Source organism: Nannobrachium achirus, assembly GCF_963921795.1.
Source record: "Nannobrachium achirus genome assembly, chromosome: 4".
Classification (NCBI taxonomy): domain Eukaryota; kingdom Metazoa; phylum Chordata; class Actinopteri; order Myctophiformes; family Myctophidae; genus Nannobrachium; species Nannobrachium achirus.
This window is the reverse complement of record NC_137813.1, coordinates 13,186,736-13,207,391: the sequence shown is the minus strand read 5'-3', so window position 1 is coordinate 13,207,391 and position 20,656 is coordinate 13,186,736. Positions and strand designations below refer to the sequence as shown.

The following is a 20,656-nucleotide window of genomic DNA, read 5'->3' as shown; positions in this document are numbered from 1 at the left end:
AAGTTAATCACAAAGCACCTGTCAATTGTGTGCCCCGTACATTTGTGCTTCCCAAAGGAAGTTTTGATATATTCAGTCCAGCACTCATTCCGGGCCCCTCGCCCAGACTGAAAGTCGTCCGTGTTCGGCTTGTGGAAAAGTGGAGATATTTGACTAAATACACGTTTTGTGCCAGAACTTTCAAAGGGATATGGAACTATAGAGGACCATATCTGTCTCCAAGGCCTGAGGAATTAACGCGCACCACTTTAGTGCCGCGCAAATTATCTGCTATACATAAAGGACAACTTTGTTTTTTTACAACAGAAGTAAATGAAACCATGTTAACACTCAGCTTTTCTTTTCTCTAATTACAATCCAAAATATGAACCCTGTTCTAAAAAAAAACAAAGTTGTCCTTTAAGTCGCTTATAACTGGCGGACATGGCAACAACAGTGTGTGTATGTGTGTGTGTCTTTGCAAAGTTGTGCTGTGCACAGCAGCAGCACTCACACACACAGGGCAGAGACATGGAGGAACTGAGCGCCGTTGGAGAGCAGGTTTTTGATGCCGAGTGCATCTTAAACAAACGACTCAGAAAGGTCAGCAGTCGCATATCGCAGCGCAGTGTTGTCGTCGTCCTGGTTTTATTATTTCATGTTTTCCGATGTCTAAATAACGTTAAAGTTGTGTTTCTCGCCCTCCTCCTCCGTGCAGGGAAAGTTGGAGTATCTGGTGAAGTGGAGGGGCTGGTCTTCTAAGTAAGTACAAGCCAACTACTACGTTATTATTAGCGGGGTCTCTCCGACGCTATGCCAGGGAGCAGGCTCAGATACAGGGCAAGGAACTGCACTGTCCTACTAGGGCTCGACTTCAGTGAAAAACATAAACAAAACTACTTCGCTACTCACTCAAACAAAGGTGGTTTTGCGTTGTTGAAGGTCTATTCTCCCGGGTGGGAAGTCTCCCAGCACCCCACGCTCACTGTAAAATACACATTTTGAGCTGAAAATAAAAGATGTCCCACCGGACGGACATTATTTTGTTTACTTCACAGTGCCCCCTACAGGTCATGGTCAATGGTAATACCTATTGACGAGATCTGTAGAGGTCGCTGTTGAGTAAAACAAAACAATTTCCGTCTGGCGGGACATATTTATATTTTATGCTCAAAAAGTGTATTTTACAGAGACGGTGGGGTGCCGAGAGGCATCCCACCGGGGAGAATAGACTTTCAACAATGCAAAACTGCCCTTTGTTTAATGTTTATGTGAGTAGCGAAGTAGTTTCCTTTATTTTCTTCACTGAAGTCCAGTGGAATTCCTGCTCCAGTATCTGAGCTGAGGTCCTGGCGGAGCGTCGAGAGAGAACCTCGCTGTAAAGCCAACCCTCCTCCAAACAATGAAAACAACAACAACGTGTCGCTTGTTGCTTCTTCTTGGCTCGATGGAGCCATCAAACTATCTATACCTCTCTCCCTCACAACAACACAACGGTTACAAACAGGCTTAATAACTACCTTTTTAGAACGTCGTCTTGTACAAACGCATGTTTATTTTGGGAGCGATGTTTTTGGCGTGTTTTGTTTTGTTGGACGTTTTTATTATGTGTTTCTTTTGTTTTGTTTTAAGTTGCCTTTCTGTGTTTTTGTGGAAGTTCCCAAAGCCAAACCGTCCCCCAAACCGTCACTATTGCACTATTTAAACATGTTTTAAACGCTATTAGTAGGCTATTATGTGTTATTCTTTGGTATTGTGTTACTTTATGTAAGCTATAGCCTACATCATTCAGACAGAGTTGTAGATGGCCTACAAGTCGCTTGTAGGGAAGTTTACAAATGAGACTATATTTATATATAAGGCAGTTTTAGCTCATTTGTAAACTTTCTTTTTTAAATTAACAGTGGATGCATTACTAGCTTCGTGTTTTACCCCCCAACAATGTTAGTATTCCTATATTGTTGCTTCAGTGAAATAATGTGTAGTATAGTTGCCTTTAGTGTATCTTTCTGTAAACGTCCCAGTCTTTCATTTATCGTGGATGTAATAGCTTTGTGTTGTTTTCCACAGTGTTGATACTATAGGCACTATTCGGTCAGATAATAATGTATTTAGGCAGCAACAGCTTGCCTTTGGTAGCACTGGCCCAGCTGCCTGCGTGCGTGTGTGTACGCGCCCTTCACGTTTTTTTTTGTCACTTGCCCTCTATTCACTCTGCATTGTCCCCATAATCCTGCCATCAATACAGGTTATCACTTGCCAACTGCCTGTGTGTGTGTGTGTGTGTGTGTGTGTGTGTGTGTGTGTGTGTGTGTGTGTGTGTGTGTGTGTGTGTGTGTGTGTGTGTGTGTGTGGTGAGTATTGAATTGGTGATCGGGTGATCAGAGTAGCCTTTTCAACTGACAAATGAGGAGACAGACTTCCAATTTTGTCATGGAAATTTGTCTTTTTGTGCTAACTTGACAGCGTTGGTACAGGCTAGCAAATGAACAGGGATACACAATGGCTGAGTTTACATGGGCAGGTATATTCCACTTGTATTCAGAATGACTGCTCATTCAGAATGAAAATGCTCATGTAAACACCTCAGAATGGAATAGAATATCCAAACAGAATGAATTTTCATTCCGCTCTGGAGGGGTGGTATATACCGTTTGAATCAGAATATTTATGAGTTGATTTCATCAAGTGTCCTGTGAAGCTTGGCCAATTGTGACCCTCACCCTGGCCATACAAACAGACACTGAAGCCTCTATCAGAGTCCAGGGTGAAGAGCTATTCACTTCACCGCGTTGTAGTTTCCTAGCGATCACCTAAGGCTTTGTTATGTATTAGGTGATAGCTAGAAAACTACACTGCGGTGATGTGAATAGCTCTTCACCCTGGACTCTGACAGAGGCTTAACAGACCAATGACAGTCCGGACAGACACAGGACAAACAGACAATGCCAGATGTTGGAGCGGTTAGCAGCACCACTCACAAACACATTTTAAAATAGTGAAAATAACCTTAAAGGGGAAGACCACCCATTTTCAATATTGAAATATGTCTTCAGGCCGGGTACACATTTTAGTGTATGGGAGGGGCTTACAGTACATGTACAGTATGTATCAACATATTTGTTTTTGTAGGCTAATTTCTGATTTGGGCCTAACTATAGGTTAGGCCTAAATGGGTTAATATACCTTAGAGAAGTTGTGTGGAAATAGAAAAAAGTTCCCCCCCTTCTGTGTTGCCTAGAACTGGAGGATTGATTTTGGGGTTTGTATTGTAATTTACAATGTGTGATGTCATCAAGTTGTAATTTACAATACAAACCCCAAAATCAATCCTCCAGTTCTAGGCAACACAGAAGGGGGGGAACTTTTTTTTTCTATTTCCACACAACTCCTCTAAGGTATATTAATGACACAGTTCATTATTGAAAATGGGTGGTCTTCCCCTTTAAAGGCCTTAAAGAAGTTGAAATATCGTCGCTGTCGGGTGGAAACCTCGTATCTCCAAGTTTCACATTTGTAGTTTTTTCGCAAAGTAAAGCCCTGCTTCATCACACAAGGCCGTCGCACAAAAGTAGTGATATTCTGTTTTCACTAGTTTAAATCATTTTTAAAATGATAAATGCAAAACAAACGGTTTTGGACATACAAGGTTTCCACCCGACAACGACGATATAGAGGTTTCTGGCCGACAGCGTCAATGTTTTTCCAACAAGACTAAATACCCGGGACAACTCCTGTAGGAACCAACTAGGCCAAAATAACTTTGTGAAAGGATATGGGTTCCCATCCTAAATCCACTTAAACAATAAGTGTCAAATTGTTCACTTAAAAATGGCAATTGTTAACCTTTGCCCATGGAATGGCTGTCTTTGTCCGTTGGCCTGCTGAGTTATTTTAGCCTGAGTCTGGAATACAATATTTGGTCACAACATGCTTACTACTGTCATTTTATTGTTTTGGCTGATTGATCAAGAAGCAGATTTAAAAAAGCACAAACAACACTGAGTTTGTAGGTAATCTAGTTTTTGAGTTTTGGGGTTCCTTTTGCTCGTAGATGGTCTGTTTTTTTTTATTTTTTTTATTAAATGTTAGTTTGAATAACTCAGTACGGCCCTAACGACAATACAATTGCTACAGTAAAAGTAAATATATTTATCGCAATAAAAAAAATTTTTTTCTTGCTTCTCTTAACCTGATGCTGTCCTAATGTAGATTTAGTTAACATCTCTGCAGATCTTGAAAACCTAACTGACCCCTTTTTCAAAATACGAACCCCCGCAAAAAAAACAGGCCACGTAAACGATCTACTGTCGTAAACCCATTCCAGAGCAATTACGCGCAGGAACGGGAGCACCGTACTTGGCGCTTTCAACTGTGTTATTTTTATTTATTTTTCTCAGGCCAGGTCAGAGATCAAGCAGACCTTTGGAATGTCAAAAATGTGTTTCAGATGTTTAGGATGGGGTTTTTTAGGTACTTTGGGTACATTACGAAACGGCCCTGAGGGATGTTGAGTGCAGTGCATGTCGCATCAGAGGTTTCACATACGTGCGAATGAAGACCGTATGCACAGACATCGTACTTGAATAGATAAACGTTCAATTGAAAATAGCCGATCTACCATTGACGCATTGTCGAGCTTGTAGATCGGCTATTTTTCAACGATGACATCTGGTGTAGAAGGGGAAAAAAAGGAGGGGACCAAGTATACACCATTTACTTCATTGACCACTGGTCGTGAAATGGTCCGTTTGCTATGTCAGTTTGAGTAGTTCTAAAACATTTTCATGTCAAGGACCCCTAAACTAATATATATTAGACCGTGGACCCCCATTGGAAAGTAATGCTGTGCAAAGGGACCCCCATAAGAGAAGACTGTGTTGTTGTTAGTTTAGATTTAGTACAGAATTCTTCAGTGGTGATTGTGAAACCTATGATTTGATATAAAATAAATCATACAAATTAAACTGCTCCTCATTTGGGAGGGGCACGCTGAAACACCATCAAGTACCCATCAAGTACCCCCGTTATTTTTGGGAAAAGGTTATGTTGTTGCTGTGCTTACATTTTGATATTTATTATTTTAAATAACAGCACGGAAATTTTCATTTACTGTACCTGAGTTTCGTGCAATTTCTTTGGCCATGTTTGATCTTATGCTGCGTATGCCTGTGTATATGCCTGTGTAAGTATTTGTTTGTAATTCAAATTATTTGTTCGGAAGGTATAATAAAAGCTAGTGCAATTACTTGAAAATAACGTGTGCCTCTTCCAATACCTATTCATTCCAGACACAACAGCTGGGAGCCACAAGAAAACATCCTTGACCCAAGACTTCTGGCTGCTTTCAACAAGAAGTGAGTCTCTCTCTGTTGTTGTTTCACCACTGAGTGAGTTAAAAGAAGACGCCCTCATGCAGCTGTATTCTGAAAAGAGGGTTCTTCATCTTGTCATGCACAGCAGTTTCACTTGTGTGCTCAACGCAGCATTTTCCTCATCATTAAGGCTATCTTCACACTGGGAGCCAATCCAATTTTAGCCTAGTCCGATGGGAATCAGATCGGTTATATAAAGTCTGATCATGAAAAAAAAAACATATCATTGTTGTCGGGCTACTTCTGTGTCACATAGACATAGACAAAGTATCAGATCCGTGCGTGTAGATTTGCTACTTTTGCTGTCGTTTTATTTTAATCCACAAAAGTCCCAGTTTTGACGTGAGGTTTCCAGCCATTCTGCCTGTCAGGCTGGACACGGACAATAGCTGATCTACAAGCTCAACAACGGCATGTCGCACTGCGACCTGTCTTCCTTCCTCTGCTCAGCATCTTCTCTGCATCTTTACAGGCAGCAAGAGAAGGAGATTCTTATGCGCAAGAAGGGGAAAAGACCAAGGGGTCGACCACGGAAAGTCGTCGTAAGTCAAAAAGAAACATCTTCTAAGTGTTAGATCAGGGTTCTCAGCAAGGGGACTGATTGTTGGTTAACAAACAGTGACCCGTGATCACAGGTCTGGTCTATTTATTTCTCTCTGAGCTAAATAAACACAGATTTTACAGTGTAGATTGAAAAAATCATTGTCCTTGAAATGTACAAGGTTGAGCACCAATGAGTTGAGTGTATTGTCATTATTGTTTTAGATGGCGGCGTTCAATAAACATTTCCGTCTTTCAGGAAGACGTGCCTGAACCTTCAAAGTCGAGCAGCTCTTCGTCCGGGGGCTCGTCTTCATCGTCGTCGGATTCCTCGTCGTCGTCGTGTTCCTCCTCCTCCTCGTCTTCCTCCTCTGACGACGATGACGAAGACGAGCAGGGCGCCAAGCAGGCGGGGCCGGCAATCCGAGCGCGGGAGCTTCACCCCGTCCCGCAGAAGAAGGCCCAGATCGTCGTGGCCAAGCAGGTACAGGGCAGCAACCGTATTTCTCCATTGATGACCTTTTCGTCGAATGTTTGGAAGGCAAAGGTTTTTTTAAATGTTGTTCATTTTTCGATTTCTATTCAGTCCACCAGAGTCCTATTTTATACTTTGTCACAACCTCAATGCGTGAATGTGCCTAATGGTGACACATCCAAAATAGGTATAGATTGTTGATCGATTATTTTATTAAACTGAATAAATAATCAAATGATAGGTGTGGTTAATTTTCCAAATCAAGCTTAGGCTGGGGGTTGCCATGGCAATCAATGCCATGGCAATCAATCATTGGCTCAATTTGACCCATTTCGATCCAAATCTTAAAGACAGTCTGAGTTTTGTATTATAATTGTTTTGTATTTGATGCCTGCTGAGGCCATCTGTCATGGTTATTTGAACGTAGGCTTCTGCACGCACATACAGAGATTCCCTGCATTCATTGTAAGATTGACGAATATTGGCTTGGATTAGCTCCATTTAACGGCTGCACCCCTAAACAAACAGGAGCCCCCGAAGAAGCGCGGGCGCAAGCCGCTTTCCCCGGAGCTGAAGGCCTTCCAGCAGGGCAAGACGGGCCCCCGCAGGGGGGTCCTCAAGGCGGTCGCCAGGGTGTCCTCGGCGGAGCTCCGCGGAGCCATCAAGAAGCCCGTTCACCCGGCCAGCTTCACCTTCATGGGCTTACACCGGGGGGCCGCGGGGGGCCTGGGGGGCAGGAGCCCCTCCGTCACACAGGTGCTTATACGTTTTTTTTTTTTTTTTGCTTTTTTAATACTTTTTTTTTTTTTTTCAGTTTCAGTTTAGTCTGAACCCATTTAGACCTGGAACCCTATTTTGTAACTAAATCTCTAAAGACGGGAACCCCTTTTGGGGTTCTTGTTGCTATGTACAGTACACTATAGCGACATAATTGTTGTAATTTTCTTAATGCATATTTCAAGTTCTTCAGAACACTTAGATTAGGATTTAGAAGGTGTTTTTAGAACCTCGGGTCTAAATGGGTTAAACACACCAACCCATTAACAAAATATTTTTCATTATTTCATTTAGTTTTTGTTTAACCACAACAACCATCTCTGTCTTCCAGGGTGTTGCTCTAAGAAACTCTGCGAGCCCGGCGGGGACGGGGCGCTCGGCTCCGCCGGCCTCCTCCCCCTCCCAGAACAGATCCAACCAGGGCCGGAACGCCTCGGGCGGCAAGCTGTCCGTCTCCGCGGCGAGCGGCGGCGGGGCCGGTCTCGACTCGAAAGCGGCCGCCGGCAAATCCAAAGGGGTGGCGGCGATGAGCCTCAACGCCCCGCAGGGCGCCGGTCGTCACACGCTGAGCTCGCCCAACGGACACAGGAAGCCGGAAGCCGCCGGCGTGTTGATGCCGCTACAGCGGCTGGCCAGCGGCAAAGCGCCCGCCTCGTTTCCCCCCGCCGCGCTGAACGGCCCCAAAAGCCCGCCGTCCTCCGGTGTGCAGCAGCACCTCAACCTCCAGAGCGCGGCGGCCAAACCGGTGCAGGGAAACGGCGCTCCCGCAAGCGGCGGCGGTATCTCTCCGTCCCTGAGGAGCGGCGCCGCGAACCCGGCTCGCAGGGCCGCCGCAGCGGTCGGGGCGGGTCAGAAGCACGGCCTCGCTCCAGGTCACGGAGGCCAGCAGCAGTCCCGGAAAGGCCCGCCCGGAGCCGACGGCAAGGGCAAAGGCATGACCGGCGATGCGGGAGGAGGAGACAGGCTGACCACCAGGGCCTCCCAGGGGAGGTTCGACAAGGGCGGAGCGCAAAACTCCACCTCCTGCGTGGAGATCGTCCCGGCCAAGCGGGAGAGGTCGGCCGGCTCCAAGGACGGCAAGCAGGGCCGCGTGAACGAGATGAGCGCGGGCGAGGAGGAGAGCAGCTCGGACTCGGACCAGGACGCCGGCTCCTACCCGGGTGGTCAGCGGGACCTGTCCATCTCCGTCCAGGCCGGCCAGGACTGGAAGCCCCCGCGCAGCCTGATCGAGCACGTGTTTGTCACCGACGTGACGGCCAACCTGGTCACCGTCACCGTCAAGGAGTCGCCCACCAGCGTGGGCTTCTTCAGCATCCGCAACTATTGAACACGTGCATTTGCGATGACACCCACCCACCCACCCTCAACTTCCAAACAAGGGCTTTTTTTCTCCTTTAATGACATTGGATCGACTATATTGAGGAAAACGGAGTTTGTCTGCGCGAGAGGAACGGGAAAGCGGTCAGCTGGTGTCAAGGGAGTGAAACCATTCCTTTTTTTTTAAGTATAAATGTGAAATTTGAAGAAGAAGAAAAAGATATCGGAGGCAAAGTACAGACTGTCAGCTATTTATTGTTATGTATTTGTTTACTTGTTAAAGGAAATGGCAGGTCCGGTCATCTTTTGTGTTAAATTCAACAATGGAGCTCCCTTTTGCAGACATTTCTGCCGGACTTTAATGGTGACAGTAGTTTAGGACCCTGGCTGAGGCTGAGGTGACCCAAGTAAAAGCTGTATCTGTTTGTTACTTTTCTTCTTTTTCTTTTTGCTGCAATCCCTGCCGTGCCTCTCCTGCGTGAGAGACCAAACCTACCGCTCAGCCGAAAGGCGTAGGGGTGATATGGCGCTTATAGTCCTCAGGCAGTACTACTCGTTAAGCAGTAGGTGTCTTACCCGACACAAGGGTCTTTCTCAATGGGAGAGTAGGGAGACCACATCCAACCACAGAATTGTATTACCAATATTTTTAACCCATCGGTTTGGTTGAATATATTAATTAAAAACAGTTCAGGATCGCAGCTTTTAATATACTGTATAATTATGTTTTGTGCATGTTTGTTTCTGATGGATCCGAACCCGAGTCCCTCACGTTGGCACCCAGGAGCACATGGTCTGTGCTGCCAGGCTAAAACTGGGTGGAAAGAAACGATTTAAGAAATGACAAAACATAGATTTTATTGATAATATAGCATTAATATAAAAGAATTATGTAAAAAGAGAAGAAAAAAAGGCATTGTATCCTTTTTCTTTGAAACCTTTGAAAATGTTTTCATTGAGATTCTGGTAAATATGAACCTACATAATATACTACTAAAGTATACTAGGTTACTTAGTTCCATTGACTCGAGCCGGAACACAATTGAGTGAACTAATCAGTACAATAAACGTGCCCTGAAAATGCATCCGGCCCACCCATCTGACCACGTAACTGTCGTAACATGTTAAGTCCTGGGCGCTTTTGAAGATGGTCGACAATACAAACCCCACTGGTGAAAGGAGTCTTGGTGGGGTGAACGGGTCACAACTACAGCAGTTGTCATGACTCTTGTAGAAGAATATTTGACGTATTTTCTGGATGAGACTTGCCTCAGTGCCTATGCATAGCTGACTTGTGTTGGGTATGGGTAGTACTGGCAGCAATGAGTACTTTTGTTTTTTGTTCTTCAAAAATATTTTTGAATCAATAACTGGTAGTACTTTTGCCTCGTTTGCATTTGTTCTTTAATTATATTTTCTTATCTTAAAAGTTCTCTAAAGCACCCACGCTGATAGTAGGCTTAAATGTTACTCATCCTACAGTGTATCAAGCTTAATTTATGCCAAAAAAATACAGATCTACAAGCTAATATTGCTAACTAACAGTCACCAACAACTAACAGAAAAAACAGACAAAGAAAATACATTTCAATGACTTACAACTTAATTACGCTGATATCTTTCATGAGGATCTCATCTCTGAATCTTACTGTGGATAAAACTTGCTAGTCTCCAAAAATGTTAGGTTCTTATCTAGCATTGTATCTGCTTATAGATCTGTTATTTTTTAAATCAGGCTTTTGTGATCTGTTCCTCTGTTTTTAGTGCAGCTTTATTCCTTCTAGAGGTGTTTCGCAGATTGCAAGCCTATGAACTCTGGCTTCTACAGTAGGAATGGCCTCTTTGGTTAAAAAAAAAAAGCTAGGCTTCAACAAGAGCAGTTGTAGCTAGGCCTGTCACAATTATTACATAATCGTCATTATTTTCATTATTTTGTCATAATCGTTTCCATGTTGAAAAATGTTCATATATTTTCAAACATTTGCAGAAATAGTGGAAATAGCAGATCGACAAGGTCACAAGAGCTTGTAGATCATCTATTTCCACTATCAATGTTCTTTTTTTTTAAGTATAAAGTTGTTAAATGTCAGTTATTTCTTTGATATTTAGGTTACGTGTCATATCTGCAACTGCAACTTCAAATCCTACAAGCCAAACAAATGTAATTGTCAAGGACAAAAGCACAATTAAATCGTTAATCGGGATTATTTGAGTGACAATTAATCGTCATGTAAAATGTCATAATCGTGACAGCTCTAGTTGTAGCCAGCTTTCATGGAGAGCTGATTTGTTATTTTTGTTTTGTTTAGTTCTTACCAGGTTGGTGGTTCTCATCTCCTATGATAGCTAATATAAGTGCAGTCATTTCAGTTACTTTTTGTAGTACCTACCTAGTACCGAGTTAAGTTTTAGTAATGTTTCCCTTTTTGTTATGTTATAAATTAGCTACCTCTCTATTTGTATTCACACTTATGCTGTACATTTTGTATTTGTTTTATGTTAAAAGAACAACAACCTTTGCTTTGAGTTGTATTTTTGATTCTGGGGAGGGGGGTGTTCACCAGTAATTTGGGGTGGGCGATATGGAAAAATACACTTATCACGATATTTTTCCAAGCTGTATCACGATACACAATCTTATCGCGATAAATGTTTTTTATGTTTATTTTTTAAGTTACTTAACAGCACAACCACCAACAAGTTAACAAAAACTAAAAGAAAAAGGAGTAACGGACCATTTAGACCAGTGGTCCTCAAAGTGGGGTCCAGGGACTCTTTGGGTTCCTTTTGGGAGGTCTAAATTGACCCTTACATGTATGTAACTGGAACAGTATACAAATGAAACCAAATGGACCTTGACATTTTAACATTTTTAACTACTTAGACCAAAATGCAGGTTTTAAATTAATTCTGCAATCTCTGTATTAACATTAACAATTCAACAGAATTTCCTTTTATAAGGCTTCACTGATTGTATTAATTAGACAAACCTTTAGCACAGCACAAGTACAGTCAAAACACTTTCAGTCTAAAAGGAACACACCAAAAAAGTCCTTGCGGTCTCGTTTCCGTTGGGATCATTCATTTCACTGTGATCGTTGGGAGCCATACTCGACAGATGCAGCCCTAGTATTTTACTCCAATAACTAGTCTAGTCTCTAGACTTTATTTTCTTATTTCCACAACTCTAAGGTATATTAATGACAGTTCAATGTTATAAATGAGTGGTATTCCCCTTTAAAGCGCATCGTTCAGATGCCAGATCTCTCCATTCTACTTGCCTAGCATTGGTTCAGAAACCAAACCGTGCCGCCCCTTGCTCCTTATCTGATGTAACGGCAAACCACAAGCAAATGTCTTCTGTTGCTTCCAGACGAGCTCTGCAACAAAGCACTTCCATTGAACCCCTCACTCTGATCCTGCTCTTGCAAATGGTGCCTTATATTTTCCTTTGTATTTTACATTTGTTTAGTAAATGCGAGCACTGTGCATCAAACTAAAAAGAAACATGTCATGAAATGCCAGAGAATTAGAAATATATAAAAAGTTTTAAAAGAGAGAGAAGTGCACCTGGCAGGTGGTGAAAAGATTTAATTTCGATCATCCAAGCATTTCTCACCACACCATATTGAAATTATATGAATCCTGACGGGGTACACCTCCTGTATAAACGGGAGGTGTGCGGCGATGTACCCCGTCGGAAATAACCCATGTGTGCAAAGTTCACAGGGGAGGGTGGCGGAACACGGGACCGTCCCGGAGTCAGACTGACTGTGGTCAAAGGCAAATGTTGGGAAGAAAAAAAACGCAACGCATGGTTTCCAAATGGTAAATGTGGTGGGTGTAGTCTAATGGAGTGGTTTTCAGGCTGTGACCCCCAGATAATATTATTCCACATGGTATAAGAACCACTGGTCTAACTGTATCATTGGGATTATTGAATACACTTTTCTATACGGATATACTAAAATGTTTAAGAAAAAGATCCATAATCGTGTAGCTGGGGCCTTAGCTGTTGACACTCGTGGTCTTGTAATTATTTTTGTACTAACCAACCATCTAAAATGGAAAGCTGTTCTCTTTTTTTTCTTCCTCCAATCTATTTATTTCTAATGAAGAGCCTTTCGTGAAGACATTGCTATAACCCCACTGTGTCATCTTTTACTGTAATAAAAGTGAACTTCCTGTAATTGTTGCATCGAGCATGTTCATCAATGAACTCAAGACGTGTGAACGCTTGTCTTTCCATGCCATAGGCCAGTGCTTCTCAACCTTTTTTCTGCATGGGCACACTTTTTCATGTCCCAAGAATCCATGGACACACTAAATAATACGGGGGTGTAAATATCGTCACTGTCAGGAAGAAACCTTGTCAATCTCCAAGTTTCAAATGTGTACGTTTCTTCGCAAATAAAGCCCTGCTTCATACAAGGCTGTCGCACAACGTGCGAGGCGTTGTGTGCTTGTAGATCGGCTGTTTTCACTAGTTTAAATACTTTTAAAAATGATAAATACAATACTGGCTTTCAAGCAGTTTCAAGGGGCACACTTGACCCTTCTCAGGGGCACACCAAAGGTCCCCAGGCACAGTGGTTGAGAAACACTTCCATAGGCCTACAACTAACTAATGACAGAATCAGATTCAGGATAGGGGATGGGACGATAATCGCTATTATCGTTTAACGTGATATAAAAACGCTCACAGTAATCGTACTGTAGAGATTTAAATCTAATTGTCCTCCATGCACTGGGATCAATTCACCTTTTATTTGTCGAGCTGCATAGCCGGTACCATTTAACAGACCTGGAAATAACGTATTTGACATCTTATTTTTCACTCCACCAAATCTTTCACAAAACAATAGCCTAACTACAAGCTCACAACATGTCGAGGTGCCACGTGTTGTGAGCTTGTAGATCTGATATTTTTTGACAAACATTTGGCAAGCTTTCTGTGCAATTGCAATGTTCGTTAGTTCAGTGTTTCTCAAACGTTTTGGGCTTCAGTACCCCCTTTTCCTGATTGCTGAATCCAAGTACCCCCTTTAATCGACAACAACATTTTGATTAGAAAATACTGACGTCAAAAGTCCAGTTTTTATGTAAATATGTTGAAAATAAAAGTAAGTAGCCTGTTTTCTATTCAGTAACAGTTGTGCTAGTCAAAATGAGTACTTAGTTTGGTTTACAAACTTTACGTAGCAGCAATTTCATATACATTTGATTTGTCAATGTTTTATCATTAAACATAACAGTAAAATAAATGTTTCCATTTTCTCTCAAGTTTCTCCTGTAGTATCTCTGCGTACCCCTAGGGGTACACATACCCCCATTTGAGAAACACTGAGTTAGTTTATCATTGTTTAATACAATCAGATCAGACTTTTCCATTTTGGATGTATGGGCTGTCAACCACATCTCAGAGGCAAATATTGTGCTTTTTTTACAATTATTTGAAAACATTAGTTACTTTGTAGATTTTGATTATTATTACAAAACATGCACTAATCACCTCAGCCCTATATACTTCAGCTATTCTCAAAAGAGTTGTATAAATGTGTTGAACACTTTACTTTTGGTACTTGGTAAATTCTGATGCCATTATTTACTCAAGCAGATTTTGAATACAGGGTTTTCTGCATTGTGGTGTTGATACTTTTACATAAATAAATAATACATGTGTGCATAGTGCAATTTCCCAGGCTAAACTAAAATGCAATAGCATGTACACCCTGGGCCACTGGGTGGTGCTGTTGTATCTGTAATAAAGCATAGTCAGACTATTTCCCATGCTCTGGATGGTGCACAGTGGTGGAACAAGTAGCCTACTTACATTGTATACTTAAAGTAAAAGTATCAATATTGCAATGTAGAAATACTCTAGTTATAGGTCCAGAATTCAAAATGTACTTGAGTAAAAATACAAAAGTATTGAATGTTTGATCTACAAGCTAGCTCTCAACGCGTTGTGAGCATGTAGATCATCTATTTTCAAATAGCCTAAAATAGGGCTTAGGGCTGATAGGGCCAAGTCCTTGATGTATGTTTTATAATAGGATGTATATCTGAAAAGAAACAAAAGTTTTCAAATACTTCTATTGGTGTAAAAGTACAATATTTGGATCTGAGATGTAATGGAGTAACTGGAAATTGGAAAGTAAAGTACAAATAACCCTAAATTGCACTTATAAGTGCAGTAATTAAGTAAACTTACTTAGTTACTTTACACCACTGGTATTTCAGTCAGTGGCGTCAATTCAGCAAAAGCTAGGGTATGGCAAAGATGGGAGTCCTCATGGAAAAGAGGCATTACATTTGGTATAATATGGTTCTATTGTGAAAATAGCAGATCTACATGCTCACAACGCCGCGTTGTGAGCATGTAGATCATGTAGAGCATGTAGATCTGAAAAAAACTTCTGTGGTTTATTGGTCTGGATATGGCAGCCTGGAACAGTTGTTCAAGTGCAGCTAAACTTGGCATGTTAGTAAACGTGCCACAATTAACAACCTGCGGAACCTAGGTAATATACCATTTCGTCAACATGGGGAACATACAAGTGTGGAGAATATAATTATAATACCTTGTTAAAGTGACCATTTTGTAAAATTTTGCATTTGTAGTTATTTTACAGAAATTTAACAACCAGCACAGATAGACAAAGAGACATTCATGGATTTATATTTAAAAGTAACTTTTATCTTCCCCCCTGGACCCAGGGTATGGCAGCTGCATACCCCTGCCATACCAAATTGACACCTCTGATGATTTCAGTTACTTAAAGACAGCGTTGCTCTGTAATGGCACTGTACAGCAACCTTACACCCTCAGGAGAGCTCAAGGTGGGTTATATGTTTGTTATTATTCAATAGCCACAGTGTGAGTTCAGAGGACCCAAATGCAGTACGACACAACAGGCAAGGATCTCAATTCAGGTGGTTTATTCTCCAACTTAAACTTCCCATAAAATGGGGCAGGCAAAACAAAGACTTATAATACGGAATGGCCTGCAGCCAAATCACAGTAGGCCAGGGGTTATCAATAATTTGATAATAATTATTTGGAATTCATCAATATCACTTCACTATGCTTAGTAAAACAGACCTGATTTGCACTGTACTCAAGTTCTTTTTCTATCTACAACAACTCTCTTCACCAAAAATAGCAGATCTACAAGCTCACAACGTGCCGCGTTGTGAGCTTGTAGATCGGCTATTTTGGTCAACCTTCCCCCCTAAACGTCAAGTAGGCTATAACGTTATTCCCAGTCAGTTCTGATGGAAACTGATATTTCTCCAATATGATGTAAGATTCCCAAAATGAACAGTGTAACTCAGGGGTGCCGTGGATGAAAAAAGTTATTTACAGGGTGCCCTGGGTAAATGGTAAATGGTGCATTTATATAGAGCTTTTATCCAAAGCGCTTTACAGAGATTGTGCATTACATTCACCCTTTCACGCGCACATTCATACACCGGTGGCACCCACCTGCTCACCGGGAGCAATGTGGGGTTCAGAGTCTTGCCCAAGGACTCTTCGTCTTCGACATTAACTCAGGGGGAGCCCGGATTCGAACTGGGAACCCTTCGGGAACCCTTCGTGCTCTAATAACGGTTTCTCTACCCCTGAGCTATGCCCCCCCCGGGTCAAAAAAGTTTGAAAACCCCTGCGGTTGGCTATATAAAACACGGTCATGAAGCGACAATCTGACAAGGAAACTGATTGTGAACACACTGGGGCATATATAGAGACAGAACTAACTAGGCACAGGTGAACTGGGACAAAGAATCAACACTGGGATAGGCTGGGGGACTAAGTGGACACAGGTGGAGGAAACTAACAATCACAGAGAAGCGAGACAAGACGGGAAACAAATACTAGGCAAAGACAGGAAACACTCGGACTATTACTACAAAATAAGGTACAGGCATGTAAAACAAAACCCAACAAGGGAACAGGGAATGAAACATTACTACAGAGTAAAAGGAACACAACTGAAAATGTAAAGCACTAACTAAAAGGCAGCAGAAGGCCACATTGGATTCAGAACAAGTAATGCAAACTGAAACATATTCATTACAACAGGGGTCTTCAACAGGTGGTCCTCGGAGTTACTGCAGGGGGGCAACCAAATCCTTGTGTGATAGGATCATTATTTTCAATTAATAACTTTGAACCCTCGCAACCCTATTCTGAGGAGAACTTTGGCCAAAAATAGCAGATCTACAAGCTCTCAACGCCTCGCAGAATGCCTCGCGCTGCGAGGCGTTGAGAGCTTGTAGATCGGCTATTTTCAGCAAAGAGGTTTGGTGACCAAGTGGGAGAACGGGGTAAGATGAACCACGTTTTGCTTAATTTGACCTGGAAGCAAGAAAAAGTGAGATGGCAGTAAATTCAAAACATCTAGACATATTTCAGGATGTCTGCTATCCTTTGAAATTTTAAGTATGTGTCTATGACAAAGGACCATAAAAATATGACTTATTAAAAAAAAAGTGGTCATGTGGTTCAACTTGCCCCAGGTGAGGGGTAAGTTGATCCAAGTAAAGGGGTAAGTTGACCCACGTGATATTCTAAACAGTTCTAGTAACCATAGACATAGAGTGTTTGGTCCATATAAAGACTTCCGCCCTATCCCCTATGAGGAGAAAAAGCAGTTTCAGTAACTGCTAGTGTTTATTTTAAAAAGGGTATCAATAGGCTACTTTTACTCAAGTAAAAAAATAAAAATAAAGAAAAGACACTACTGAGGCTTACAGCAGCCTTTGAATCACAGTTTTCCATTTCAGAGAATTAGAATGAGTTTTTTTCTTTCTTTTTTTTTCTTTTTTACTTTGGCAATAAGGCCAACATCCACCTGACCCAACGCTGCTGTCTCTCTGTTCATCTTGATAAGCAGTCTCTCTGACCAGCTCACCCAATCCAAACTGCCAAAATATATCTGATTGGCTCCAGCAACAGCAACGGAGAGCGCTCCTTGGAACGTTTGACATATAGCGCTGGAAGTAGGATACCTCAGATGTCTTTTCTTTTCTTTTCTTTTCTTTTCTTTTCTTTTCTTTTCTTTTCTTTTCACTTAAAGGGCTAGGACACTTTGGTATAGGACAGTTTGGGTTGTGTATACACAGCCATGATGGAACTCCAAAAGGTGGGGGAGACATCAAAATACTCGAGGTGCAATAACTGCCTCTGAGATGTAAAAGAGTAGAAGTTAGAGTATGTTCAGTACTTGAGTAAATGAATGTACTTACTTCCCACTGTTGACATGTGCGTCGCTAGGGGTAGAGGTAGGGGTAGAGTATACGGTATATTTGGCCCCAGGAAATAAACTCTCTTCCCTTCCAGTCCCAGAAGAACCACAAGCTCACGGTATAGCGGCAGAGTATTTCCTTGAAAACAACGCGCCAGACAACGGCAAAGGAAAACCGCAGAATAACTTTGCTTTTGATTTGGCACTTAGCTCTTTCTAATTGAATAATCTCACTAACATCTCAGATGCAACCCTCTTACTCAACCCCCCCCCCCCCCCCCCCCCCCCCTGACTCTTTACTTCCTCGTACGCCTGTGTACATGTATATGCACCGTGGGCCAGTGGTTATCAATCTGTATTTTGTCTCCCTGCTCTTTAATTGAGATATTAGAATGTGTCACCTATAGACACATGGATCTGACACAAACTTTGACCTGATGGTCCATCTCCATGAGCTAAGAGGCATGCAGAGACATGTCAGCACTTGCGCAGGAAACCGAGTTCAATTTTGTAACCCATTTTTCACCCAGTGCCAATTGCCTAAGCTCTAATCCTGGGCAATAGTATATCCCTCTGCCAACCTGGGGAGAGCCCTGAACTGAGCTCATGCTTCCTTCAGTGCATGAGGAGTGAGCAGGCCGCATCTTATCAGGGGGGAGTTTGCCTGGTAGGACGTAGTGCGTGGAAGGAACACGTCATTCCGACCAGGGGTAGGCAGTATAGGGACCAGGATTACTGCACGTGTTTGTCAGAGAATACATAGTTATAGTGTGTGACTGTGTGTGTGTGTGTGTGTGTGTGGGGTGTGCTGCAAGCACATTCAAAAGTAAGGAAAAAGAAAAATAACCGGGATATGTAGTTTGGTTTAATATTCCGGTAGTAAATGAGTTAATTTCGACAACCCCACTTTGGGTGTGGGCACTGATGACGTGGAGGAGAGAACACGCCCCCAGCACCCACAGCATCCCCAGCGGGAACCGAATCCTTACCTTCTAGCTGTGAGGTGACACCACAGAGCTACCGACTGCGTAACTTAACTCCAATTAGATTTTCAGACTATGTGAGCTTCAAACCTAGTATGCTGAGGCACCCCTGGACTAGCGTCTCTCTCTCGATCGTCCTCAGACGAGCTTCCATCGGAGTCTCCAATCGTTCCGGTTTTCCATACACCGTCCATACACCGTCGCCCACTTTGAGAAACCCTGCGCTATAGGCAATTTTAATATAGGATGGTTTCTGGGACCCTTTTTCCATTTTCCACATTTTCTTAAATGTGTCATTTGAGTATCCCTGTGTTAACCCTTGGTGGCGGCACACACGCCCCAAGGGGAGGCAGCATGGGAGCTGTAGACACGTAGAGGGGCGTCACACCAAATTCTGGGCCCTGGCTACAAGGATTCACTGCGGGCCCCCCATGAATGTTAACTGTTGAAAAATAGCAGATATACAAGCTCACAGCGCGGCACCGAGTGCCGCGCTGCGAGCTTGTAGATCTGCTATTTTTTTGAAAAATTGTGAAAAAGTGTGCAATAAACCCATGTTTCCATGTCAGTGATGCTCAAACTTTTTCATGTGAAGGACCCCCAACATGATATGAATTTGGCCACGGACCCCCATCTCAAAATATTTAGTTCCAGGGACCCCTCCCCGGAAGCAAAATTTGAGTTACAAATGTTCGCTTAAAAAATACATATATTCAAAGATTTGCGCACATTTTCACAACTTTTCAAAAATAGCAGATCGACAAGCTCGCAGCGCGGCACTCGGTGCCGCGCTGTGAGCTTGTATATCTGCTATTTTTCAATAGCTAAAGTTACTAGGGCCCCTCCTCCACCTTGGGCCCCGGTAACTCAGTCCCACTTTCCTACCCCTTGTGACGCCGCTGGACACGTAGACTGATAAGCTAAGAGCTGCGTTCCCTGTCTCCCCTACCTAAGTGAATGTGTGTGTGTGTGTGTGTGTGTGTGTGTGTTCTTCTGAGAGGGTCTCCTTACACAGGGGCACAGCGACACACAGGCCAGGCCAGTATATCAGTGCTTTATGGCGGCTTTATGGGTCATAGATCATGAGGGGGGAGCATAAAAGTGTCTGGGGTGGAGTCTCGGTCGCCCGGCGCTGGTCAGGGCCGCCCGCCCGTCCGTCTCTTAACTGACCGACGACCATCATGGAAGCTTTAGCTCAGCGCCTGCACACAGAGCTCAACTCAACTCAACTCAACTCTCACTTTCAAGTCACATCCAACTCAACTCAACTCAAGTCAATTAACTTCCAACTCATCTAAACTCAATTTAATTCAACTCCAACTCAACTCGAGTCAATGTACTTCCAACTCAGCTCAGCTGAACTCAATTTAATTCACCTCCAATTCAATTCAATTCAATTCAATTCAATTCAATTCAATTCAATTCAATTCAATTCAATTCACAACTCATCTCATCTCATCTCAACTCAACTCAACTCAACTCAACTCAACTTAATTCACCTCCAATTAACTCAATTCACCTCAACTCATTTTCAAAGCAATTGTGAAATAAAAACAAAAATCAAAAGTAAGAAATGTGTGTACAATAAAAATAAAAATAAAATATTGGCCTAATGCTAGAATAAAAGCATTTCTTTCTCTCAGGAGTCAGGACGGCAGCAGAGATTCTAATCGTTGGCTGCATACACACATGGCCACAAACATGCATGGCCCCCCACCGGAAATGCACCGCCAGATATATATCAACAAACCTTGTTGCCGCGAAGCAGAGGAGAAAGTACGATTGGATGGCATATACATTCACCAAATATTCGAATATTCGAATATATCAAAGTCACTATTCGACGTTGTTCACCGAAGTCGAATATTCGCTTTTTCTTTCTTTTTCTTTTTTGCTCTTTAAAAATAAATATAATTTATAAAGCTTGGCTAGATAGGAAGTCATAAGAATGAGTTGTCA

The 20,656-nt window shown here is 42.5% G+C and overlaps 1 protein-coding gene across 2 annotated transcripts; it reads left to right on the top strand.

Annotated features, from left to right (window-relative positions):
- Nucleotides 1–510: 510 nt before the first annotated feature.
- On the top strand, nucleotides 511–9,636 carry cbx2 (chromobox homolog 2 (Drosophila Pc class); the record flags this gene model as incomplete). Of its 2 annotated transcripts, none has more annotated exons than XM_080724733.1 (7): nucleotides 511–582; nucleotides 698–741; nucleotides 5,271–5,336; nucleotides 5,827–5,896; nucleotides 6,154–6,378; nucleotides 6,898–7,125; nucleotides 7,478–9,636. In XM_080724733.1, the coding sequence occupies 7 exons, from the start codon at nucleotides 511–513 to the stop codon at nucleotides 8,471–8,473; spliced, it is 1,701 nt and encodes a 566-aa protein (XP_080580859.1). In that variant the 3' UTR covers nucleotides 8,474–9,636. The 2 variants fall into 2 exon arrangements, with proteins under 2 accessions (XP_080580859.1, XP_080580858.1); XM_080724732.1 differs by having other exon boundaries at nucleotides 668–741.
- Nucleotides 9,637–20,656: the final 11,020 nt, after the last annotated feature.